Source organism: Erpetoichthys calabaricus, chromosome 3, assembly GCF_900747795.2.
Source record: "Erpetoichthys calabaricus chromosome 3, fErpCal1.3, whole genome shotgun sequence".
Lineage (NCBI taxonomy): Eukaryota > Metazoa > Chordata > Cladistia > Polypteriformes > Polypteridae > Erpetoichthys > Erpetoichthys calabaricus.
Window position 1 is genome coordinate 268,066,739 of NC_041396.2, and position 27,637 is coordinate 268,094,375.

The 27,637-nt window shown below is 36.9% G+C and overlaps 1 protein-coding gene across 1 annotated transcript in view; it reads right to left on the reverse strand.

Annotated features, from left to right (window-relative positions):
* Positions 1 to 27,637, reverse strand: part of zanl (zonadhesin, like) — a 124,011-nt gene that overhangs the window by 73,244 nt on the left and 23,130 nt on the right. Inside the window, exons 7-19 of the mRNA XM_051924772.1 lie at positions 24,853 to 25,017; positions 23,890 to 23,987; positions 22,484 to 22,562; positions 19,909 to 20,736; positions 19,167 to 19,357; positions 12,197 to 12,338; positions 8,625 to 8,869; positions 8,148 to 8,296; positions 5,724 to 5,852; positions 5,233 to 5,371; positions 3,998 to 4,139; positions 3,537 to 3,733; positions 73 to 214 (exon numbers count right to left, since the gene is read on the reverse strand). Coding sequence (XP_051780732.1) covers positions 73 to 214; positions 3,537 to 3,733; positions 3,998 to 4,139; positions 5,233 to 5,371; positions 5,724 to 5,852; positions 8,148 to 8,296; positions 8,625 to 8,869; positions 12,197 to 12,338; positions 19,167 to 19,357; positions 19,909 to 20,736; positions 22,484 to 22,562; positions 23,890 to 23,987; positions 24,853 to 25,017 — 2,646 coding nt within the window. The remainder of the gene's footprint in view (positions 1 to 72; positions 215 to 3,536; positions 3,734 to 3,997; positions 4,140 to 5,232; positions 5,372 to 5,723; positions 5,853 to 8,147; positions 8,297 to 8,624; positions 8,870 to 12,196; positions 12,339 to 19,166; positions 19,358 to 19,908; positions 20,737 to 22,483; positions 22,563 to 23,889; positions 23,988 to 24,852; positions 25,018 to 27,637) is intronic.

Genomic DNA, 27,637 nt, shown 5'->3' on the forward strand with positions numbered 1-27,637 from the left:
GTGGCTGTTCAATCATTGACTCAAACATAAAGTGGTCTCAGTGTACCCTCATTCCCATCAACTCATCCAGACCTGTGGGATGGCAGCCAAGCTCTCCATTCACTACACTGCAGATTTCATGATTTGAGCAGCTCCATGGATTGCAGGTAGTCACATTACTGCCGATGCACTGGCATTGGTGCTGGCATCCATTGGTGAAGAACTTGTCACCTGGCTTTGAGATATAAAGAAACAAGAACACAACAGTGAGCATGTTATAATCAAAGACACAACAATTATTATGGCATTGAAGACTGGCAAAGTGATGTATGGTTGGATATGTAATTAAGAATTTCACTGTACTCTTCACATGCGACAGTACTATTACTACTACTACTACTACTACTACTACTACTACTACTACTACTACTACTACTACTATTATTACTACAACTACTACAAATAATAAGAATAATAAAAATAATAATAATAATAATAATACATTTTCAGATGGCTGAAAAACCATGGCAAGCTAACAAGTATTGTTCGGCTAGGAGTTTAGAACAGTGTTGGAGATTAAAAACAGTCAAAAACAAAGAACAGTCATGACTGGAAAGATAAAGCTACTATCGTAATAATTGAAATGTGACTCAAAAATCATAGTTAAAATTTCAGAGCCAAAAAATCCATAGCCAAAGAAACTTTGAAACAGATGACAGATATTCTCGTCCAGGAAACTGTGCGATGCTGTATTCCCTCAGCTCTGGCATTTCAACTAGTATAAAGGTTTGATTGTAACATATCAAATAATCAAGAATTGTGTTTACGCATGCATACACCTCTAATGCAGAAATTAGATAAATCATTCTGTTTCACCCCACTAGAGAATCTTTTCTGGTATTCCCACGGAAGAAAAAATGACATCACAGAGATAAGACATTCTGATATCTCTATGCCTGAAACAGCAAGTCCCCTTTACTCTCCTTGATTTAAGTGAGAAGCTGAGTGTCAGACACAGAACATCAATGGAATCCTGTCATGACCAGGCTCTAGTTTCTTATTTTTTTTAATTTCTCCATGACCTCTAAATTTAATTCTTTATTTAGAGGTTTTATAGTTCAAGGAATTTTGTGGTCACATCTATTTTGGTATTAAATATGCATTTTAATTATGTAGAAAATAAGTATCATTCTTTTGAAAAACCATTTTGTTTTTCTTATGGCTGCTGTCATTTTGAAGAGTATTTGTGAATGGCTGCTAAGCCATTGTTAGAAAGGGTCAGCCTGAAATGGACATATAAAAGTTGCATTGTGCATTTCCTAGTCATCTGAAACTTGATCAGCCTAACCCTTTAAACTTTTGTTTTGAAATATTTCTGGTTAATTAATCAATGCTCTGCTTTTATAACTATGATTTAAAATTTATGTTTTGGCTCTGGTTATGTGTGTGTCCATTGGTTTTCAAATTCCTGCCCTCTTTATTTGACTATGATTTTTGATACATATATTGAGTCATTGAGTATTAGTTATTTATTTTTTTGACTTCCCAGTTAAGACAAACTTCTTGTTGCTTTGGTCACAATTTTTCCCCTTATCGCTTTCCAAAATATATTTTACTGCTGTCCTGTGTAGTCAGGTCAACTCAAAGAACATTAGAAAAACTTTTGATGAAAACAGGCCATTCAGCTCAACAAAGCTAACCAATTCTATCCACCTAATCTCTACAAAATAACATCAAGTCTAGTTTTGAAGATCCCCAGGTCCTACTGTCTATTACACTATATGGTAAATTATTCCAAATGTCTATGGTTCTCTGTGTGAAGAAAAACTTCCTAACAAAATCTGATACCAGCCCATAAATTATGTTTAATGATCAGAGTGAAACCCTATGGAGTACAGAGGTACAGCAAGTGTGGATCCTCACTCTTTACACAACGTCAAGAAGGTGTACAACTAGGAAGGAAGGAAATCCAAGAAATACAGCCCAGGAACAAGAAGCTAAAATGGATTTAGTGTGGTGTAAGTAGATAGATAGATAGATAGATAGAAAGTAGCCTCCATATCTCCCTTTCATAAAGCCTTGCACATTAAGTAAGACCCAAGACAGTACTTGTTTTTGCTTTTTTTCTTTGAGGATTCTCCTTAATGTATTTTTTAATAATTTTCAAATTTTTGTAGGATCCTGAGATATGCTACTAGCTAGCTCAATAGGAAGAATTTTCAGTCTTCTTTCATAAAATGGCAGGATGCTTTTTCTGGTTGTCACAAAAAAGCCTTTCTTATTTAGCTACAATTCCAAAGGTGAATGTGGAATTACTGAATCACACACTTCATAACTCACTGGTTGAATCAATAAAACATTATCCCATGTAGTGTCCTGGATTTTAAATTTTATGTTTTAATTTTTGCCCACACAAACAAAGATTAACTTAATTTTACAAGGATAGTTAATAAAGCATCTTCTTTAACTGAATTGCACCAGTAATCAATCAGAGTAATAAGCTGTATAAACAAGCAGATGAACAGTAATTGGCTAGGATGCTTCATGATGTATTGATTACTTTATAACCTGCGATCGGATGGGCACCTGGGACAAGGAATTGCCAAATTGGTTTACAGCTTGGGAAAGAAAGGTAAATGGACATATTTAAACCGATCAAAGGGTCTGGGCGAGGACATCTATCATATTGACAGCCAGCCAATCAAATGTGTGTAACATCACATGTTCTGGAATCTCACGTGGAATTTTAAATTTCTAGAATGATTGAATGTAGTACGAGGGTGTTGTACCGTGTTAGCCATTGCGAATGTAGTGAGAAGTCAAGCAAAATGGCACCTTTTACTGGCTAACAAAACAATTACAATATGCAAGCTTTTGTTGCCTCAAAAGCTTGCATATTGTAATCTTTTAAGTTAGCCAATATAAGGTGTGATTGAAGTAATAAGGTAAACATTTAGAGCAACTGGAGCAGTAGGAAGAGCCATATGATCTGAGCTGTGGATGAAGAGCTCTGTCCAATAGTGGTTGATAAATAGCCTATAGCCAAGGATATTGAGCCTTTGTAAGTTTGCATATATTCTTGGAGATCAAAAGTAATATTTAGGCCTGAGATATACCTAAGACATTGCACGTTGTTTGTGCTTATGATAAGTATGTCTCTTGCAGCACTAGGGAATGATGGACTGTGCATGTGTTATTAATATGGCACTTGTGTGGATTAAAATGCTAGAAAATAACGGGTTCTGCATACGTCATTCATACAGTACTTTTGTGGTTAGAGTCTGTAGGTATGTGTATATTTATGTATGTGTGTGTTAATCTTAAGGTACGAGAGTAGACTAACCCGATAACGAACCTGATGAGTACACTTATTCCAGAAGAAAATAAGAAAAGGGTAAGTAGAGGGGAATGCCACGATAATACACCCCACAAGTATAGTAATTGTAACATTGTAACATTGACTCATTTGTCACTTAAAATAACTATTATATTTATTAAACTGGAAAAAATGTATTCCCCGTCCAAAGTTAAGTTGGAAAGATCACTAATGTACATACTTTGTAATAGTTGCCATTGAACTGACATCCACAGCTGTCCTGTTTTACACAGTGACCACCACTCAGGACAAATCCTTTGTCACATATACAGCCTTCTGCACATGGCCATCTGCACAACTCTCGTTGGATTTGGAGACATGAAGGCTGGCAGGGTGAGACACAAGGATCATAATGGCTATTTGTTGGACATCTTAAGGCTGCAAAGAACCAATTAAACCACATAAGTAATTAAATACATAGGATTAATAAATAAAAAAAAATACTACCACTGAAAAAAATATCACTGGCAAGTCGAACAGAATCTAAACTGCAATTATCAAACCTTATCAGGGTCAACAGAGACCTATGTTACATAAGATGATGAATTACTATTATGGGACTACAATCTGTGCAGTTTTTTTCCATTTTAAGCCTTGGCCTGTCTATACTACATCACAGAAAAAGGCTTTGCTTTCACTTACGACAAAATGTGTCATTCCTCCAGGCTCCTACAGTGACATTTCTTTCTTGACACTCGCTTGTGTAAGATTCCAAGGCCTCACAAAGAGGAGGATGCGCTCCTCCCAGTTCACACACATCAAAGAGGCAATTTGCAAAGAAATTCTGAGGAGAGAGAAGATGAAGATAGTTATAGTTTAGGAGATGAACACTTCACTTGAGATCACAGCTGTTTAAATCAGTCTATGAATGATGTCAATGGCTGCTTTGCAAGCAGTATCTACCGAACATGATACCGATCTACCAGTAAAGGAGACAATCAACCCAAGTACATAACCAAAGCAGAGGCTCAGAGATAAAAGGGTGACTGTTTTTCAGTAGTTTAGTAGGAAGCAGCCTGAGTTGCCTTGAAAGCTTGCATATTGTAATCTTTTTAGTTAGCCAATAAAAGGTGTCATTTTGCTTGAATTCTCAATACATTTATAATGGTATGGTACAACACCCTAGTACTTCAGTAGTTTAGTCAAACTCCCACCTTCAGTTTAATCAAACAACATGTCTGCATTGTGAAAGGCTGGTACATCTATGGATTGACATTACTGACACATGATTGAAGCATGTGTTTGTTTTTGATTATTACATTCATTGGCTGCATATATCACACACATATATGTGTATATATAAGAGACCAAGGGGGATCCTGCCCCCACCGGTTGATGAAATGATAGAGTCTCCTTGCACTGAAAAGCATGATTGGGAAATACCACAGTACATTAAACGACCTGTGCACTGTATTTTTAAAAGTATGATCAACTCTCTGTTGAGAAGCTAAGTAACCCAGGGGCCTGTGGTGGTTTTAATACGACCTTGAGTGGTATGTTCCCACTAAAACCCTTACATGTAAAACAGGATTAAAAGTGAAGTGTCAAGTATGCATTGATTACTTTGTTGATCTACTCCTTAGTGTCATTGGTGGTTGATTACATAATTGCAATATTTAGTTTTTGTTGGGACTATAGATCTATTAATCACATACTCATTATGCATTACAAGATAGGCTGTAAGCTAATTTAAAATAAATAACAATACATTGGCAGTAAGAGGTGAACTCTGAACATCATAGAGATCAATCAGCATATTTATGTTCTAGGTTTTATTAGAGGTGAATTATGTGCCAATAGAATATATTTAAATATAAACAATGACAATAATTTATGAAAGAAAACCAAGACTTGATGTTTCATAATAAAGCAATTACATTGGGGTTGACCCTGGAGTGACAGGCAGCAAATGGTCCTTTGGGATCCAATAGAAGCCCACAATAGGCAGAACTTTGGTATAGCTCCTTTTCATCATCAGTGCATTGTGGGCCACTTTCACCTTCAGTTGGAATGCAGCTGGAATTAATAAAAAGAATTACATAAATCCAGATATTAGACCACACTGTATATTAGGATAGAATCCACCACATAAGACTGAATGCACGATTGTAGAAATGGCACTAAAAATCTGAATCTGCTGAATTATGTTTGGAGAAAATCAGTATGTTTTATTAACATGTAATTTTAGCAAATTAAACCTGTTTTGTAAAATATTCTGAAACATTTCCTTAATACAAGGTTCCACTTTTTTTTAATAATAATAATAAAGCTATAAAAATGAGCCCAATGTTGATGTGTCATAATACAACTGCACAGTAATCCAAAAGTATCTCTTCAGGTCAACCTAACATTTGAACCTTATTCTTACTTCTCATTTATATTCCAGCTGTCCCCAAAGTCATTGACGCCAGGAACGAGGTCTCCTTGTGGTGTTTTAAAATCATTATTTGGGTTCCCATCATAGTCACCACACAATCCACAGAGAGTCTTCTTGTACCTGAAAAAGTGAACAGTGTACTGGGTAGATAACTCAAAGTTACAAGAGGCAACTCAAGCAACCTTGATTTTCTCAGCCTTGAAATTCCCACTGCCAAGCAGACACACACATATTGTTGTGACTGGTAACAATTTGTACATTTTTTGAGTATTTTCATTGTCATTTACACTTTGCATGCTTTCACTGGGATCTCTCATCAGGAAACATAATGTTAATTTTCACTCGTATGCAGATGACACCCAGTTATACCTTTCTTTTAGACTAAATGAAGTTTTTCTGATGTTGTTTTTAATTAGTTGTTAGTGAATTAAAGCAGTGGATGGATGAGAACTACTTGTCTTTAAACACCAATAAAACAGAAATGTTAATTATTGGAGGAAATGATGCTGATTGCAACAATATTTTTTCATCATTTAACTCAGTTGGAATCACCATTAATTTTGCTGAATCAGCCCGCAGTATAGGAGTTATCTTTGACTCGTTGACATGTCATTTAAAGCGAACATTACAAAGTTGTCTATATCATGTTTCTTCCAACTTAAACATGTTGGGAAATGAAAGCATTTTCTAAATAAGCAGGATTCTGAGAAATTAATTTACGCATTTATTTCTAGTAGGACCGACTTCTGCCATGCAGTCTTCACTGGATGTTCAAATTGTTCTTTATACAGCCTCCAGTTAATCCAAAATGCTGCTGTAAAAATTATTACAAGAACATAAAAATATGAACACATATCTCCAGTTCTTAAATCCTTACACTGTCTCCCAGTTAAGTTTAAGGCAGATTTCAAAATCCTCCTTTTAACATATAAAGCCTTAAATGGCCAAGGTCTGGCTTACTTATCTGAGCTTATCATGACTTACAAATTAGAAAGTACATTATGATCTTAAGATGCGGGTCTGCTTATTCTTCCAAAAATTAATAAAATAACAATGGGATGTTGAACTTTTAGTTACAGGGCCCCTAAACTGTGGAATGATCTGCCTGCTACTATAAGAGATGCCCCTTTGGTCTCAGCTTTCAAATCCCGGGTGAAGACTCAATACTTCAGTTTAACATATCCTGACTAGAGCTGCTGATTAACAATACGTAGTGCATCTCTGTTGTTAGTCATTAGCATTAAAACATAAGTAACATGGTAATTATAATTTGTTACTAACTCTCACCTATTCTGTTTCTCTTCTTGGTACTCAAATGTGGCACTTGGTGCCACTGCCCTACTGCCAAGTTGTTCTGCCTGCCTAAGGTAAAGTCATCCCTGATGGAGGATTGCAGGAATCATTGGGTAGAGGGGTCCTTTCATCAGATTGGCTGGCCCAGCACTGACTCAGCTATGGAATGGTCAATTGGGGGAGGCAGCTTGATGGCTGAGGTCTCCAGGACTCTGAACAAATCCGAATCATATTATGTGATATCATCTACTGTTGAATTATGCTCTTTACCTATAATATTTCTATTGTACTATTGTATTGTATTGAGGATTACTTGTGTCCTGTTTTGTGTATTGTATTGTATTTACCCCTTTTTGACACCCACTGCAAGCCCAGCCTACCTGGAAAAGGGGTCTCTCCTTGAACTGCCTTTCCAAAGGTTTCTTCCATTTTTTCCCTACAAGGCTTTTTTTTGTGAGTTTTTCCTTGTCTTGTTAGAGAATCAAGGCTGGGGGGCTGTCAAAAAACAGGGCCTGTTAAAGCCCATTGTGGCACTGCGTGATTTTGGGCTATACAAAAATACATTTTATTGTATTGTATTGTATTTTTTCTTTTTCTCTTTACAGCTTCTGACTTCTTACTTTTACTTAATTACCATATTGGTATGTGTACGGTTTTGTGCATTATTTAGGTTTGTGGTCTTGATTTCATGCTTGTTTGACAGCTACTCTCCTGGTCATTCCTTTAAATTTGGTTGCATGTGCTACTATAACAATGCGGTTGCTATTACCAGCACACTGTGTTTTATGCATCAGTGATTGTGGATATAAACAAAGCAAAACAAGTTTTTTTGCAATTTAAATGTGTGTTTGGCTTCATATTCCTGCTTTTCTTCATTTAAGCCATGAATTTGAACTACTGTGTTGGTTTTGGCAACAGAATTATTGATCTCCTTGTTTTAATATTTTCTCTATTTAAAGACTTGCATTCCATCTCCTGATCTTTTCCATATTATTTTTCCACCTCATCCCAGTATCCTGAAGGAATAAACCCCACAAATGGAGTAAGTGAAGCATAGGGCTAGCGTGTAATTACTGTTTCCTGTGCATCTTTAAGGAAGATGGGACAAAATTACAAACTTACTCGCTCGTCACTTTGATGTCAGCATTATTGTTCCCATCATATCGGACTGTTAACCCAAAGCTTGTCTCCACCTGTATGTATCTTCCAGACTGGAAGACTAACACTTCAGGTTTGGGGTTAAATGGAAGATTTACAGAAATTCCATCTACCTGTGGGGAGGAAAGAGTGGTAAGTGAGATATGCACTTCCATCACCCACCTGATGAAAAAACAATTGAAAATGATGGTCTCCCTAATTTTCCATCTAATAACACATCTGTATTTCCATTAGACATATAAGTAGATTTCTGTTTATTCATTCCTTTTTAAATTCTTTAACTTTCCTTCAATTTAGAAGTCTTTATCTACTGCTTAATCTTTCATTTAATTATGGTATCAATTGTCACTCAGAAAATCAATATATCCTCTGGGAGTATATGGACTTTAGTCCCTAATATATAAACATCTGGCAATAATAACACTGCTCACAAAGTCTCACCTGGGCAGTGCCTCCTTTGAGAATGGTCACAACTACTCCTTGGGTTTCTATATGCACAGCCCGTAGGAAAGTCACACTCATCTGGCCATAGCGATGTTCATTATCAGCATATACAGTGAAGTTCTGTCCTTGACTATCATTGCATGGTTTTGACAAGATGTAACTGCAATTCCCCATAAAATCATAATGTCGGCGGTCAAAGGTGGCATAGTGAGGGTCACCTGTCACTATACATGTAGAAGAATCTGTAAAAGACACACTGGATTATAGAATACAATCCCAAAAATAAAAATAAATATAAAAAGAACTACAGCAGTATTAGCAAGCTGCATATTATCATTGTACAATTCAGAATAATTAAAAAAGCAACAAAGAAGATTATTAGTATTTTTTTAATTGTTGATGTGTATTTTTTATATTCATGACAGACTGCAATAGATGCAGGTAAAAATATAACATAAAAATTAGTATGCAATGCTCAGTTTTGCTACTTCTGTATGACACTCCAAAAACTATAACATTCATCTGCAAAAGCCTTCTCTATTAATTGGGATTGTCAAGTGACCAGCTTTCTTTGTAACATTATAGGTTTATAACTAACTCTTGTAATTAAAATTTATAGTTATCCTCAGGATCACAGAATGTGCAACCAGTTGCTCATGTTAAATATTGTTGTTGACTGTATGCTGGTGATATTTTCAAAAGCCTTGACTGATGTCATATTTTCCCCTCCTAAAATTACCATTTAACACACATTCAGTGGCAAGTAGCTGCTCTTCTTTTCTAGATGAAAATTTCCAAGCTAGCTACCAGCAAATATGAAAATACTGCTGCAGACAACAGTAATGATGAATCAATCACTTTACTAGTAGCTGTCATAGGCCTCAGCTCTATTCCTGCTGCTGAAACCTATTGAAATGAGATCAATTTAATATACAACATGGCCTGAAACAGATTATGGCATAATAACGACAAATTGATAATCAAGCTGTCACATCACTTGCACCTTTTTCTGTATATCAGCAACCAGGTATATTATAAGGAACAACAGTGTTAAGTTTAAATAATGTCATAACCACTTGGCAAGAAAACTGAGGAAAAAAATACTAATTGTCATGCTTAAGACAGGGTTTCTCCCTGCTTACGTTTCAATTTCTTTTTTGTCTTTTTTGTTCATTTTTGATCGCATTGATCCTATTGTTTAATTTATTATTATTTATCTACTAGACATTAAGCCAGTTACAATAACGGGCGCTAGAACAGTAGTCCATAAACATTAGTAGGAACAGTGTATATTACATGGCAAGGGACCTTTTACCTCAGTAAATGTTTTCCGTAAAATGCCTGTAATTTTCTCTGACAGTAATACTGGCTTTACTGTCCGTAATATGTGTTTAATTTTCTGTCACAACAGTGGCAATCAGCAGATTCTCCCCTGCAACTGATGTAATGTGCGCAAAAATAAATCTACTTTTAAAAGTCATCGTATTGTAATATCATGAAAATTCGTATATTTAGGAAAACCCCTTCAACGACTGACACTTTACACTTTACCGGACCAAGCTTCTTATTCACAAATCTGACATCCTCAGAGTGAACACTTGCACAACAACAGGGAAGCTGGTCTCTGTGTCTCAGTACCCGACTGGATTTTTCGTGTTTTCTGTTTTAGGTCTTACCTCATTTACCAAAATCCGATTGGATCTGCCACGCGATATTTTATAGGTCCCGTCCTCTCTGTCTTGTGTGACGCGTCAGGCGGCCTTTGAAGCGTCGCACCGTGCCCCGCGCATGCGCACATCACCAGAAGACACACACACACGGACACTGGACGCACACAGGGGTTTTATTAAAGAGGATTATATTTATTGTTATTTATTTCATGTTAATTTAGTTTCTATGTGTATAAATTATGTTCTCTGATGTTCCTGGCATTTTGTGAGTGGATCTCCAAGTGGCGGTGCCACCTTTCTATCCCCATTTAGGGACCGCCCTCAGCCAATAAAGGCAGGCAGGGAAGTGAAGTCCTTTTGCTGTTCATAGTGTTTTCTTGGATTTTTTGTTCTGATTCTCAACTTATTTTGCTCAGTTTATTGAATTATTCTAGTGAATTTTGTTTTGGGGCTTATTTGCTTTGGATTATCATCTAGGCAAATCCTTTTTGCTTATTTTTGCTCTTCTTAACAATTTTGTTGTCTTTTCTTCTCTTCAAATAAATCCTCCTTTTATAAATAATTTTTTGTTGGTTTGTTCTATATAAGTCAGGGGTTGAGAGTGATCCCCATGTTAGTGTATTTTGGGATATTTCAGATTATAGTTATGAATTCTGAGAGTTAAGCACTGTTATGTTTCAGCCAGGGTTCCACCTCGGCTGGTATTCAAATTCCTGTTTTATGTTTTTTGTTCTTTTTTTTCATTCTTTAGTTAATGTTAATACTGTTACTTTTTATTAATTAATTGTTTTGTGTATAATTTTATTTGTATGTATTTTTTGTATTTGCAGGATTTTTTTTGTATTTGTAGGCTGGTTTTACCTTGTTCCTTGTGTTTTGTGGGTGGTCCCTCAAGTGACACTGTCACTTGTTCATTTCCATCATGGGACTGCTGAGGGAGCACACAGTCCCTGGTAGTTCATTGAATGCGCATGGTGGTGTTGAGGAGTTCTCTTGTCATTATTGTATATTGTTGATTCTCTGAATTTTTTGACCTCTATGATCTGGTTTAGATTTTGCTTTCTGGTTTTGTATATTTTAGACTTTTTGTGCTTCTCACAGCTTTTTGTGCTGCAGAGAATTTTTGAAAATAAATCTTTTATTTTATATTTTTTGTCTGTCATTTATGTTTCACAAGCTAAAGGTTGATGGATCCTCACACTTGTGATGCTTTTCCCAACCGTTTTTGGGACTTTGTGCTCTTGAACTCCCAAGTGTAGACAGGCCAAAGCCTGCCACTCAAATAAAAGATAGACTGCCTCTTGGTGCACCTCCTTGGGCCTGGTTGATGGGAGTCAGGCCTGTTTCTCTAGCTATTTTTGAAGGCCTCACACCACTTTGGCTGTTTTGTGTGAGCCAACACAAATCTTCATGCTGAACTGCAGCGTAAAATCTTCAGAATTTTAAACTTACATATTGAATATGGGAGCAAACAGAAGAAGCCAAATTAAGCATTATTAGAAGGCAAAATTCCCCTCTGATTAAAATCATGCTATGAACAAAAATGACTAGTACATGCACTCTTCAGAAAAGAGAGTTTCACACCGCACCCATGGTTTAGGTTATGGCACACCGTTTAGGAAAAATTAGCCAAAAAATAATTAAATAACCATTCAGTTTGTGTTTATTTAATACACGGATTGCTGAGTATTTCACCTGTTTGTCTACAAAATTAGCCCCTCTTTTTGCACAAACATCAATTTTGCTCTGCTATGTGCATCAGTTTCCAATGGCTGAGTTAAGCACTGCCATTCATTTTAATACAAATATATATTTAAGATGGCAGAAATTATGTCTGTTTTCATACAGCTCTGCTCAGAGAGGGAGACAACACACATAGCTATGAAATTTAGACATTACCTTTTGGATAGCAGCTTGGCACGCCATTTACATTGCGACACTCCTCATTGGGTAAGCAGCCAGCTTTGGTGCATTCGAAAGTGTAATTGCCAACACAGCGACACACTTGTGAGCAGTCGTCCTCCAAGATTACTTGTCCAGGCTGAAGGGAAAGAACACAAGAAAATAAGTAACAGTTGTGATGAGAACAGACCGTTCATTCCGACATAGATTTTGTATCCTATTCATCAAATGGTTCCAAAATATTGGTAAGTCAAGAAATTCTCAAAGGTGCTGCTTGTCATGAATATGGGTTTTGGAAGCCATTTTGCAGTCTCGAATCTCTTGCCCTACATGCACCTTTCTTCTATATTTGTATGTGTGTGTGTGTGAACGTCTGCTCACCGGTGCCCCATCTCTTGCTCAAATTCCCATTAAGCCTGCTTTTCAGACTCTGTCATTATTTTTGAGGCACCTTTCTTGCCTTCTGTCCAAATTTATACTTTCTGTCCTGGAGGACAACTCTCCCAGCGTGGCTCATGTGCCTTTACTCCTCCTCATATGTCTCACATTTGCACTTCCATTTTCAATAGCATCTTGTAAGCCACTAGGGGGCAAACTGCTTCCCTAACCCAGACACAGACATGCAGGAGACAAATTTGCCACACACCACACATTTAATTACAGCTTCTACCTACACAACGCAACGCACTTCAGTCCCTTCTTGCCAGTCCTTCTCCCTCAACTCCTCTTCGGGCTTTGTCCTCTCCTCCCAACTCTCGCCACTCATGGAGTGAGGCGGCTCCTTTTTATAAGGCACCTGGATGGACTCCAGGTGCCTAACAAGCTTCTTCTGGCCACACTTCCGGGTGTGGCGGAAGTGCGACCAAATAAGGCCCTGGAAAGGTCCATGGCCCCGCTGAAAACCAAGGGGGCTGCCCTCTATCGGCCTGGGCAAGAAACTGTCCCAGTATTCCTCTTTCTCCAGGTACTTCCATAGTTTGGGTGTTCTGGCCAATCACACCAGAGCCAAATGGACCAATCAGATTGCTCTGAGGAACTGGACACACAGACCTTAGTGGGCTTTTTATTATTATTATTCTGGCGAAGTCATTTTATTTAGCTATACATTGCAATTTTGTGTTGTGTTTCAATGGTTGTGGCCATCTTGTTCATTGTTGCTAGTTTTGGTTGCCAGCCATGTGATATGGAAGACACATAACATGTTATGTCATCACATATTGCCTTTAGAAGATGGCAACACAAAGCATGCTTTTAGCATTCTAGTGTTGGATTTCTTACTATTTTTTAACATCTTTATTAGTATAAAGGAAGCTAATGTTCTGGTTTGGTTCTTTGTAAAAAAAAATTTCTGAAGTTTCCTGTGTGTATTTTGGACTTATTGTTCTGTCCCTGAATTTTGTCAAGAACAGACTTTAATAATTAATTAATTGTTTATTTTGATTCTGTAGTTATCATAGTTGTAATATTTTTGGATAATTTTGAAGCCGTCTTATTTCAGTCGTATTACCATTTTGTTAGACGTTTGTTAGAAACCTGGGAACTATCTGCTCCTTGTGAGATTACTGACGTGACTGTGAAAAGGTTGGCACCTTTGATGTTAACCTTTAGGACTGTGAATATCAAAGACTTAAAAGAATTAGTGTGTGGCACTAAAAGAAGAAAACAGTTATAGGTATTTTTTGAATATAAAATATGTATTTGAACCCAGAACTGTGTTGGTGAGGTTGTTACACACCCTCCTTTTATATAAATAAAATATCAACAACAAAAACGGCTGCTTAACCTGTGGAGTAGCATTTTTTACCTCAACTAGTTCTGAAAAAATTTGTGAGCATGATAACATTTTGTTTTCTGGGCTTCACCTAATTGTGCCTTAGTCTGTAAACTATCCCCTGAATCCCTGCTTCTTGTAGATTAATGACTGGCCTCTCATGAGTAGACAAGTAGATTTTGAGAGTTTATGATATAGTTGTTGAAGATCATGATATGTAGTATTGTACACTTAATTGTAGTCAAATGCTTTTGTTACTTCCTCAGAAAACAATAGCCTATTAATAAAACACAATCCCCTCATCTAAACTCACACTGTGTGGCCACACCTCACCTATACCATCTATTTGTCCTTCTCTCATTTATAATTATTTCAGTTGATTTGTCTGATATGTGTTACACTAACTGGCCCGTATTTGCTGGGTGCAATATGGTGTCCTTCTTCAAACAATGAATTTTGGAATGAATAAATAAACAAATCTGCGGTGGGTTGGCACCCTGCCCGGGATTGGTTCCCGCCTTGTGCCCTGTGTTGGCTGGGATTGGCTCCAGCAGACCCCCGTGACCCTGTATTCGTATTCAGCGGGTTGGACAATGGATGGATGGATGTTTTACACATGAAGCTAGGTCATTTGAGTTACTAGAAATAGTTAAATAAATGTTATCAGGTCAGGGTAATATATTTGCTTTCAGCCTTTTTTGAATCACTTTGTTCTCTGTATCTGAAACAGTTACTTTTAAAAAATCTACCTGCAAATACTAACAATAATGACCTCAGAATAGTATTACCTGAATATTTGATGTATCCTTTTTTGTATATTCTGTTTCTTCATTGCGATTCTTAATATATTTGTCTGCTCAGTGACTATTATCGTATTACAACAATACAAAAAATAAAAAAACTCAGTATTATTTTATGAGTTGGTGGAAATTACTGATGTCAACAATTAACCTCAGTTTAATTAATATACTGTATGTTGAAAGTTTAAATTGAATAATCTTATTAATTATATAATTTTAATGCCTTGCTGCTTTGCAAAACCTGATATGCTTTGAAACTTGCTATTTATTTAAATAAACACAAGATGGCAGCATTTTAGCTACACATTAGTTTCATATCCTGATGCAGTACGAGCATCTTCAATGAAAATGAAGGTTTACTAGACATTTGCTAGCCCAGTTTTGAGCATTTCAAGCAACAGGGTGATGAAGTACTGAAATAAAAAAAATAGCATGGCTACTATGCATTATCAGATATAAAACATGCATATGTCTCAGACTTTGGCAGACCTATATTTTTGAGGCAGTGAAGCCTGAACTGTTATGGGGACACCTTCACAACTAGCAACGAGGTTTGGGTTACCACTGTTATCTTCTTCAATGGGGTTGTTCCATGAAAGATTACTACAAATTTTAATTTTCTTTTGATACTTTAAAAATATTTAAATTTTTATTTTAACTGTTATTTTCTATTGAATTACACTATATTATTATTATTTTTTTTATTATTTTTTTTTTTTAAACTCTTCTCATTCATTAGACACTCAAAATCTTTTTTGCTTCAGAAGCCCCTCCAGGATTAGGGGATCTGAAGCTTAAGCGTCTTTAGTTTCATAGAATTTCCACCCCAATGCCACTTGTAGTGTTGGACTGCAGCAATCTACCATATCAATAGTAAGGAAGGTTTCTACAATGATAGGCTATGATGTGTTACCAATCACCATACGTAATTGAAAAAAAGGTTTTTAGCAGCTAATAGATTATTTTGATCCATAGTACCACATTTATTGTAGAGGTGCTGTTATCAGCCATATGCAAAAATATTTTACCAAGAAGAAACCAGAGGAGAAAGCCAATCTAGTTGCAGTCAATAAGCTTGCACTTACAAATTACTTTAAAACTGCTTTAACAACTAAGAATTATATTACATTCTAAACAATAATGTGTAACTACTATACATAGATGAAGACTGGCTAGTGGAACGAGTGATACTAATGACACAACATCTTTCAGCCAAACATGCTGCTGACAACTGCTGTGCAGACATATAGATCTTCAAGCCAAGTGGTTGGATATGTTTATTACAATGCGCATCACATTGTGACCACTAATTCGTTTACCCTCGTGATTTGGGCTTCAGTATTATGTTTCTCTTATGCACTTCTAGTAGCAGTCACTTGCAGATTTAACATGTTTGTTAATTGATGAGATACTACCTGAGCATACCTAGGATATCAAAGCTATCAGAGTGGCTTTTGTCAACTACTTGTCTGACACTTAATAGGTTGTGCACATGGATGACTTTCGAATATGTTAGCATGATCCTATTCTTAAGAAGAAATATATAAAATGCTTTTCAGTAAGGTAAACAAACATTTTGTTGCCTGAATCACCTAACATTTAAGAAAATCTTTTTGTGTATAATAGATAAATACAATTTTATCTGGGAAATTTACCTTTGCATTATTTGTCTCATTATTAAATAGGATCTCTTTTATTGGTAAAAAATAGTCATTAAGCAATCAAAGGTAGTTGACTATCGTTTAAGACAGTGTTCCTCAACCTTTTACCATGTGTGCCCCATTTTTTTGTCATATTATTTTTTGTGGTGCCCCCCCCTAAAGTTTTTATGCACATTTTCATATTTTTGATTATATTGAGATGTACCCAACAACACTTAAATTTTAATATGGGAATGCACTATTGGCAGAAATGCTCAAGTCTGGATCAGACTGGGGCATCGCTAATATTCTTTTATCATTAAAATATACAGTCACACATGTGACACATTTAAAATTAAAATCCATGTGATAAAATATATGTAAAATTCAAACATTTCTTTGGTTTTCGTTAAATTTCATGAATTTTTTTTACTAATTTTTAATTATTCCACATTTAAAATTATTCCATTCTATATTAATAAAAATTTAATTACAAATATTATACTGTAAATACTCATAAGAATACTATCAGTTATTTCTAAAAACAATAACTGACATATTAGCGATTGCAGAAGTTACATATAATGGTAAGAGAGACAAATGTACTTGAATTATGATGTTTGCTTACGGGCAGACAGGCCTATACACGTGTCTAGATGTCTTGAAATGACAAGTGACGCCGTTAATTGTAGCAGCCCTTGATTTAATTGAATCGACATGCAGAGAGTCGCAGACTAGTGCCTTTATCTTTATTCACCTCTTAAACTTTACATTCTTTGTTAAAGTTGATATATCTTCACGAGCACCATGAAAACTATAAACAAGAAATATAAAAACACATTTTTTGACATTTTTGAAAGAAACAGAATAAATGAATAAATGAAACAACATATAATGAATTGCGTACATTGCTCCATTTACCAAGGGTGCAACAATTTTAAAAATTACCATTTTAGAGATCAGCGTTTGCTTTCCATTATTTCTTAACAGTTTCTCCACACATCTAGTATTTTACGTTATTTTGTCCCCTACGTGCAGAATGATTTTGCGGTCATTTACACTAATGCCACAGAGCCAATAGTCGACATACTCTGTGTGATTTTTTTAACCATAAACAGTTTCAATAAACAAGTTTGTTTCAATAAATATCTTCTACTTCGATTTCCATTTTTTTTCGCACCCACCTTGTAGATATCTCGCACCCCCACAGGTTGAGAAGCACTGGTTTAAGAAGTCTGATCAAAATTTTCATCCCTTTTAGCAATATTTTTGCACTGATATTGATACATATATTGATATATATTTTGCACTAATTTTGTTATATTTGTAATAAATCCTTTATTGTTGTTCTCATTTATTCATAAACCTGTCTCTTGTGTTATATATCTGATGAACATTAAAGAATAATGCACATTCTTCCTGTATCTGTGGGGGCTTTTCCTCCTCAGTCTCCTATTTAATGCCATATTCCAAACATCTTAAACTGATTTCATATTGCACAACTTCAAGTCAGAGGGGTTGTCAAACTTGACAACTGCAGTTGCTGATCTTGTCGCCTGAGCATGTTATATTACAAGACTAGTTATCACAGGGTCAGTCTAATTAGACAACTGAATAAAGACTTTCCAGTACAGTTTCACATTTCCAGAGTATTGCAAGCTTGCCCCTTTTCTGTCAAACAATAACATGCTGCCTGATAGAGATATGCGGATTACAGTAAAGCCGTAATCTCTGTCCTAGTTTTTCTTTTTCCCGATTCTGTAAAACCACAACATCAGACAGATGAGTCTCTTCTCTATTTGTCAGTTCCAAAACACTTCCATTCCTTATTCCTCATAGCTGCATTTATATGCATTGAACTTCTGGGTGACCACTCACTGGTTTTCAGCTCTCACACTCACACAAGCCTGTCCCTTTAAACTTATGACAAAATGAAATCTGAGTTGCAGGCAGGTTATACTGAGTCGCAGGGTATGTTAAAGATTATGGGAGCATGCTGTGACTGCCTCTGACTCACTAAGATTATATAAATGAAGCCTGTGAGTGAAAATTACTGGAAAAGTCATATAATGCAACATGGCTATTAGGTTAATTGACCACTCTAAACTGGCTTGCTCTACATGACTGGGTGTGTGCATTAGATTATTCCATGATGAACTAGCATCCCATCAATGATTGGTTTCTGAACTGTGCCTTGTGCTTCTGACCTCTGTAACTGTGAATTGGAGCATTAGAAATCTGCCTTTTTTCCAGTTATTTTTTTTTTTGTACTTAGTGATCCACTGTACTACTGATTAACTGTATAAACAGGAAGACTGACATCCTTATATTCTAAGTTTAAACTGGACTTATAATAATAACACTTAGACATACTCAAAAAGAATTGTTGAAGTGAAAAAGATTTCTGTACTATCATTCTGTACTATTCACATTAAGTATTGGGAGGTATGAGTGAGTGTGGGTATATAAGTGTGTTATGCTATGGGATGATGACTTTTGCAGAGATTGTTCCTCCAAGACACCCAGTACTACCAGTTTGTTATCTGGATAAGCAAGTTCAGGGATGGTTAAATGGACAAAACTTCAATAGAAACATTAGTTTCCTGTAAATAAAGAATATCCCCAGTGTATCACAGAAATGGATTCATACAACTAGAGCTTCCAAAGGCACATCTGGCTGACATTGGGGACTCTCTTACTTAAGCACTTAGCATGCATACTGACGCAGGTTTGTAGTAAACATGTTTCCTTCTTACCTCAAAGTAAATGCCATTGCTGATGCAGCCACACTTATCAACAGGAACACACTTGCTGCCCTGGTACAGATAGCCAGGGTCACAAAAGCAGCCTGTAGTACATGAACCAGTACAGTTGGGGTTTGGAGTCTCACAGGTGGAGAAGCAGGATGGACCACAGATGACATAGTGAGAGTTAGGTGGACAGATCACTGAAAAGCACAAGAAATGACATCAAGTGGACTCACTGCATAAAGCCGCAGAGAACAGTACAATCTGGATGAAGTTTGATGAAAAGAAGCAATTATGTTCAAATAAGTGATTATATAAATATTGAAACAAAACAGCTGATTTTACATTGAGTTAGTAAAAAAAAGTATTATTTCAAGTGAAAATTCTCCTTGACAGAGATGAGTCCAGATGTCCAGATGTGGACCACCACAGCACCACGATTTAGTAGCTCTGCTGGACGGCCAAATGGCTTTCAGGTTTTTGTCACGTTCTTTACTTGACTTGAGTCAGATAACCCTCCCACAACCCTGATCTTACTCTGTCTGTCATGTAAGCAGGTATTATCACTGACGTATAATATAAAGCAACAACCTCTTCAATTGAGTGGTGCACTGGAGGTCCACAGCTAGACTGTATTGCCTTGACGATGTATGTCCTACATTTTTTCTTTTTGCTGTCATCTATAGTATTAAATTATCAATTTTTAACTTGTTACATTATGAAAGTGTTCCTCAGGAATTCCAATACATACCTGGAGGCTTAGTAGTCATTGTTGGAGCAAATGTAGGGTTCGAAGTAGATGTCGTAGGCCTTTCTGTTAACAGCGTGGTCAGCTTTGCTGAGGTTGTTGCATCTATGGTGGTGGAAGATGTATTTTTATTTGTTGTGGTTAAGGAGTCCGTACTTGGCTTTTCTGCATTTGCAGAGGATGCACTTGATGTAACTGAAGTCGTGGTATATGTACTCGGATTTATCGGGGCTGCAGAACTTGCGCTTAAGAAAGTGGTAGGCTGTGTTGTACCCATAGGGGATGTACCTTTTACGGTTGTAGACTGTGTGCTTGGTTTTGCAGTGACTACTGTGCTTGCTGTTGAGGTGTCTGTTGTGGGGATGCTGGGCTTTACTGAGGTGACCAACGTGACGGTTGTAGAGTAAGTGGCTGGTATAGAGGTAGTAGGACTTGGCTTTACTGTGGCTGTCAAGACTGTCGTTGGCTTCATTGTGAAAGTTGAGCCTATGGTCGGCTTCACTGTTGCTGTTGAAGCTATAGTTGTTTTCTCTGTTGTTGATAATATTGCTCCTTTGGTTGTAGTTGATCCAAATGTTGTTTTAGATGTCGATGTTACAGAAGATGTTATCAAAGTGATATCGGTCTCTGTAGCAGCAACAGTTGACTGTGTTGGAATGGAATAGGTAGATGGTTTAGTAGTAGCAAACACTGTGGTTGGCTTCTCTGATGTGGTGCTTAGTGAAACAGCAGTAGATCCTGTGGAAGGTTTATTCGTTGAACTGAATGTTGATGCTGTAGGCAAAATCGTGCTGGATTGTGGAGGAGGTCTGGCAGTGGTTGGAGGTACAGCTGTTGAATGACATGAAGTACAAAGGAAATAAATAAAATTCACAGTGATTTTCAGATTAGGGCAAAGGTTTACACATAGGAAATGATATAGACTAGTCTCCCTATCTTAGCACAAGACTGTGTCATCCTAGCTACAATAATAATAATAATAATAATAATAATAATAACATGCTTAATAAAAGTTACCCTATTAGACACTATTATGCCATGCTATGAATACTTAATGTAAACCAGCGAAGCATAACAGTGGTTTGCAAAGGTGTAAATTAGATCAATTTGCAAACACACAGGGTGCATGTGACTTACTGATAAAGAGAAGGGGAAGTGTTGTAGATTTGAGATGCATTTCTGTCTGATATGTAATAATAAAGTAAATGTGTGAGCAAAATGTGTCACTTTGAATTGTGGGGTTTATTGCATGCAAACTTATTTTGTACTGCTCTCTCTTGGATTTGATTTGAAAATTATGGGCCATGATAAGAATGGGTTAATTTTGTTTACCTGTAAAGGTTTGTACTTTTTTCAGTTTTTAGAGTATGTTTTAGGGTACTTGCTTGACATTGTACAGAGACTTGATAACAAAGCATCATGGAGCAAACTCACCTGGTGGTACTATTAGCCTCCAAAACGTAACAGGGACTACTAAGGAAGTACTTATTGATTTGGAAATTATAGAGGCAGAAGTACTGCTTAAACATTTATCATAGAGTGCATAAGGAGGTTAATAAGTATATATTTAATGATGATTTCAAGACACTGTAATATGAGCCATAGACATCCTCACCACAAACACTAAAAAGAGAATATCCAAAAATGAGAACAAAAGAGGATTGTTGAAACAACATATGCATCTGACATTGAAGCCTGAAAATTGTATGAGGCCAAGTATAAACTCTTGCTTATTGTTAGCATATGCTGCTTATGTTAGGGTACATTCTTCCAAAAGTTAAGAGTATTAACTTGCAGCTTACATGCAAACAGTATTCAAACAGTTAAAAGATGATATGTGTGGGAGCACAAAACGAATCAGCAAAGGCAAGCTGAAGCAAAAGCTGAGTAAGAGAGAGAAAAAGATTTTGGATTTGCAGTTGCAAATCAAGAAGACCATCTGCTTTAAGGGGTGTAAGGATTTCTCCTTTTTGCACAGGGGAAGAATAACATGGTAGTGGTAAAATCCTGTTGCATTTTCAAGGATAAAAGCTTTCTATTATTAACACTTTTCTGTGACTATGGAATCGGTTCAGAAATAATAGACATTCAATTTGCTTTAATACACGACGAAGTGACCAATAAGCTGTCATTTGCAGTCATTTTAACTTGTAATGTCACACATTTGAATTAGGGAGTTGAAATAATGGCCAAATTAATCACCTTATAATCGAGCACCATACATAGCCCCAATTAATGAATGCAGGCTTCACATTCATCCTTTGATCAACATGGCAACAGTTGTGTGTCTGTCCATTTTATAACCAGCTTATCCATTTTAGGATGGTTGGAAGTGGGTGTCTATCTCAGCTGCTCTAGACAGGCACTGTTGGACAGGTCACCAGTACCGAAAGGAAATGCTCCATATGTCATCTTTAAACTGTTTCAAAATGTCCACAATGCAAACACATTTGAATTGCTCAGCTGAAAAACATTTCAATTCCTGGGGGTGGTACTCAAAGAAAAAGGGTTGAAATCCCCTGATTTAGAGAATTCCTAACTCTGGCCAGTACCTCATCAAAAAAGGCTTCTTGCTTACCTTGACATTGGGCGATGCACACACTGTCCACTGCAATGTCAGTTTTATCAGTCTCTCCATACACTCCTTCTATTACAAACTATGGAAAGAAGAAGAATTGTATGAGTGTCATTCTGTAATGTGGCATTGTGCTTAGACCTTGTTTTTTGTCACCTGCAGCCAAATTTCACTAACTAGAGAAAGGTGTGAAATGTGAATGGTACTGAAAGCAAAATGGAGAATTTAAGTAAGAGGCTAACTAGTGAGGTACAATGTATGATTCAGCAATTAGAGATTAACCAGACAGCCAAGTGAAAAGTGCAAAGCATAGGAAAAAGGCAAGCTAAAAAGAAAGATAAAAATCAGATTTTCTGTGAGTTTGTAATGGTATGAACAATACTATATATTAGTTTTAACAAAGACAATTGCAGCAAAATTTTTAAATGGCAGTTTACAATCAAGTAATACATTTTTAAATTTAAGATTAAAAATTCTTTTGCCATCAGGGAAAAATCCTGCTTAAGCTTATCGGTCTTGTATGTATAGGTATGTCTTGTGATGAATATGCTTTAGATGGGATTTTACCTGTTGATGATGGGAATGACTCTGGTACTTATATCTGCATAATAAACAACAGGTCTTAAATGAATAACTGAGTTATTTTTTTTACCATGTTTATTTTGCAAGTTGCTTTACATTTATCCTTGTTCAACAAAGGCTCTAGCAATTTGTATAAAACAATTAATATCTTTGAACAATTAAACTGATTTTTACAATCAACTGAACTTACTGTTTAGAAGTGCTAGTGATATAACTTTAATGTGAATATAAAGTGCTCACTACTAACAGAACCCATGTACCAATTCCCATAATGGCAAATAAAGAAAACCAATAATCAGCCTTTACTCTTGAGGTTATTTCATATAATATACTAAAAAACTGCTTTGACCAGTGTGACGTGCGAGTCCCTGTCTTACACCCCAAAACATGAAGCTGAGTCTCAGTACTTTAGCCATACCAGCCAAACCAGCTTTATTCAGCTTGAAACAGGAACAGCACGGTTATTTATTGTAGTGGGATCTACCACTCTCCTATACACAGACGCAGCAATCAGGTAGGGTTGCGGCCAGGTTAGTGGCCAAGCAATCCTGTTCCCTGCATTTATAATGTTTCTTGCATCACCCATTGATGGCAAGCACCTATAGCATGACCGCGATTGACTCGGATCTGCTTTAGCTGCAAGCCACTTCCGTGTTGGGAGCCCGTAGTTGCCCCGGCAACTGATAAACTGCCTTCCATAGACGTGGAAATCGCACTTCAGGACGCTCTTCGACGTGTCGTCCCATTGGGGGGAGTCCCAAAAGAGTTTAGAAACCTTACACCAGAATAAAATTGAAACAGCCTTAAACACAGCCCAGATTACTTGCCTGAACTTGACCACTCTTGTTAAAGCGAACTTCTGCCAGTTTCCAGCCCTTTCCTTGGTTTCCTGTCCGGGTGAATAGTGAATTGCCCAGAACTGTCCCTAATGAGGAGACCAGAAAATATAAAATAGATGTTAAATGGCATGCTAATTATTATAATAAGTCAGTCAGTCAGTCATCGTCCAACCCGCTATATCCTAACCCAAGGTCACAGGGGTCAGCTGGAGCCAATCCCAGCCAACACAGGGCACAAGGCAGGAACAAACCCTGGGCAGGGTGCCAGCCCACTGCAGTATTGTAATCATAACATTTCTGCCAAACAGCCAGTACAGCCTTTTTTGTTATTTGCATTTGGCACTTAAAAAAACAAATGTCCACTCACTGAGTATCATCATGCTGCTTTGTTTCTTGATTTTGTTTATTTTTTGTTTGTTTTGTTTAAAATACATTTTCAGATATCTCAAAATAACTGCATATGTATTTCAAGGTTTCTCAAGTATATTTTCAGTTATCTCAAACTGACCTTGCATGCTTTTTGAGACATCTTTAAATGTTTATTCGGCTTGCCATATACTTTGTTTCCTAAGCCACAGAACTATATGATGTAAGAAAAAAAGAGTACTTGAAGAAAACCCACATGGAAACTGAAAAATTCTTTAAAGATAGTGTCCAAACCTGTGTCGCTAACAACTGTTCACTGCGCCACCCCCAAAACAAACACGCTCCTACACAACTATGCTTCCTTCTTGTTCACAATTTGAGTTTCAGCTAACCTCAGCTGCTTTTATTAGTGGGATACCAGCTCTATAAAAAAGGCAAAAGTGCACTATGAAGCCATCTGATCTCTGCACTTGAAGAAAAGTGAGGGTCATGCAGCTCGAAGTGCATAATTGTAACTACTTTTCTGAGAGGAGTCACATAAGCAGGTGTTTCCTGTCTATTAGGCTGTGAAAGACTGTTCCTCACCCGATGTGGTGGCATAAACATTCAGCTGCATGGTGTTTGCAGTCCCATACATGTAGTAATAGAAAGAAAACTCCAGGCAGCCATCTGACAACACCAATGGGCTTCTCAGTTCTCCTTTGACACCAGGTGCTCCGTAAAGGGAATCCAATAGCATGTACATGCCAACTGAAAAAAAGAAAAAAATGCATTTATATCAATATTCATACCAAAACATAAAAAACAGCAACACTCATAGTGCTAGATTCGGGCATTAGGCCAGTGAACCAAACTGTACAGCCTTTCAAATCTGAGGAATTTTATGACCTGCATAATTATTTTAAAAAAGCAACTAGCTTATTCATTTACACATGAACTCAAAACAACTTTAATACTCTAACAGAAAAAAGGAGACTACTGAACTTATAAAATGCATTGGCTTAGGTCATTATCTCATCCAAACCATTCTGAAAAACTTATTAGAATATTTTTGAACAGGTACCTAAAGCAGAAGAAAGAAGCAAAGCAATACAGTAATTTACTTAGACTTACAAAGAACGCTTGATATGGCTCAGCGCTGAAGATCAACCTCAAAACCGGAAGCCGTTGGTATCAATGGTAACTAGTGCTGACCAGCAAATTTCACCCAAGCGTTGTTTTTGCAGCCAATATGGTTTGTTAGCCAGTGAACTTGTTCCCAAAATATTTTCCAGGAAAAACTACAAGCAGCCAGCTAAGGCAAACATTTTTTTGGCAGCACCCCTTGATGGTTTGCGAGACAAGCCTAACATCACAGAGCTATAGCAGCCGTGCACAGAGATTTTACATCATGCATGATGTAACTACTCCAGGCAAATTTGTATTAAAAAAAAAAACTTATATTTTCATTTGTGGGGTGCATTAACTGACCATTATAAGAATATTATGAAAATCTTTGTGGTTCTGCTTAGACTTGGTGTACATTTTTTCTTCCCTGTTAGAGTAAGCATGTTATGCTCCTCGCTATGTAGAACAGACCACCTAGCAACAGGTAAAGCCCCCAATTATATAATGCAGATTCCTTGGATGACAGACTCTCTGGGTGTGCCAGTATGCACTGGTGTGTATGCATTAATATAATAAACTAAAAACTAATCTCAACAGGAAAGTGCAGAGTAGTGCAAATCCCTGTGGCTGAAGCCCAGGCTCGTTTGCCAGCCATGCCAGGTCCATATATGGCAAGGGGCATGGGCCAAATGCATGCACAATTAGCCACATGACGCTGCACAGAGTCAAAACAAACATCAAAGTGACCCTATAGAGCCAGAAGACACTTGAGGTCCTGTTAAATAATAATAATAAAAGATTTACATTCTACAAGGAATTTCTCTCTGTTTGATGAATGATAAAAGTACAAAGGCATCTGCAAAAGATTAGAAACAAAAAAGCACAAGCTGTGTGATATCCACAACCCAGCCGCATGGTGCTATTTCATGGCATGGCCAATCAATGCCCTAAAATCAGGAACTCTGTGAGTGCAGTGATATATTTATTTATTTATTTGCTTATTGCTAGTTTGTGGCCATTTGTTGCATTTTGTTTGTGGCTGTTGTTCTGTCTGCATCTTTTGTTGTTTGAGGCGTGGTGGATCACAACTTTGGCCACAATAATCAGTCCAATGGAGAAACTTAAACTGTTATAATTCACTCAAACCTAGTTCAGTTCATCCTTCCTCTTTGAGTTAAATGCATCTTGCTGAGTTCAGTCAAGTTTCCGTACACTTCTGCAATTTTGAACTAACTCACAGCAAAATGAACTCCACAGGGTTCACTAGTGGTAACTTATAACAATCAACTGCAAAGCCATTCAATAGGCTGTTTTCCTTATTATGTAGACAATTCAGTGCCGGATTAACCAATTGGCACATGTAGCATATGCTACGGGCCCTGCAATTTCGGGGGCCCCCAAATGGTGGACCCAATATTTAATGAAAAAGTGTAGCATTGAAAAACTGGTCTTTAAAAATATTATCTTTACGTTTTTAAACTATAAATTTCTTACACAACAAAACTTTAGGGGCCCAACACATAAATTTCACATAAATATTATAAGATTCTTATTATAATCGAGAGTAAAATAATTATTTAGTCCGGTTTGAACTGTTCAGAATCTAAACTTCAGATGATGCAGACCAAAAGGGCCCCCAAATTTGAAATGTGCTACGGGCCCCCAAAGCTCTTAATCCGGCCCTGAGACAATTCATGCCTTATGCAGTAGACACAGGTCCACCTGACATGGCTTCCTGCTCACCAACAACTAACATGCTATTATGTCTAGTTGAATTATTCTAGAAAGGCAAGCAGTACTTTATAAACTGCTTGCTTCTCTAGAATTATTTTGTCAACCAGGAAATCTATAATAATAAAAGGCAAAGCCCTCACTGACTGACTGACTGACTCACTGACTCACTCAGCACTAATTCTCCAACTTCCCGTGTAGGTGGAAGGCTGAAATTTGGCAGGCTCATTCCTTACAGCTTACTTACAAAAGTTAGGCAGGTTTCATTTCGAAATTCAAAGCGTAATGGTCATAACTGGAACATATTTTTTGTCCATACACTGTAATGGAGGAGGCGGAGTCAGGTATCGCGTCATCACGCCTCCTACGTAATCACGTGAACTACAAACAAGGAAGACATTTACAGCACGAGTCACACGCGGGAAAAACGTTCATTACACAATTGACAAGGCAGCGAAACAATAAGAAGCAAGTGAGTGACGCATACAAGCATCTTCATAAGACACGAGGTATAAAAAAGCACGGTGTAAAG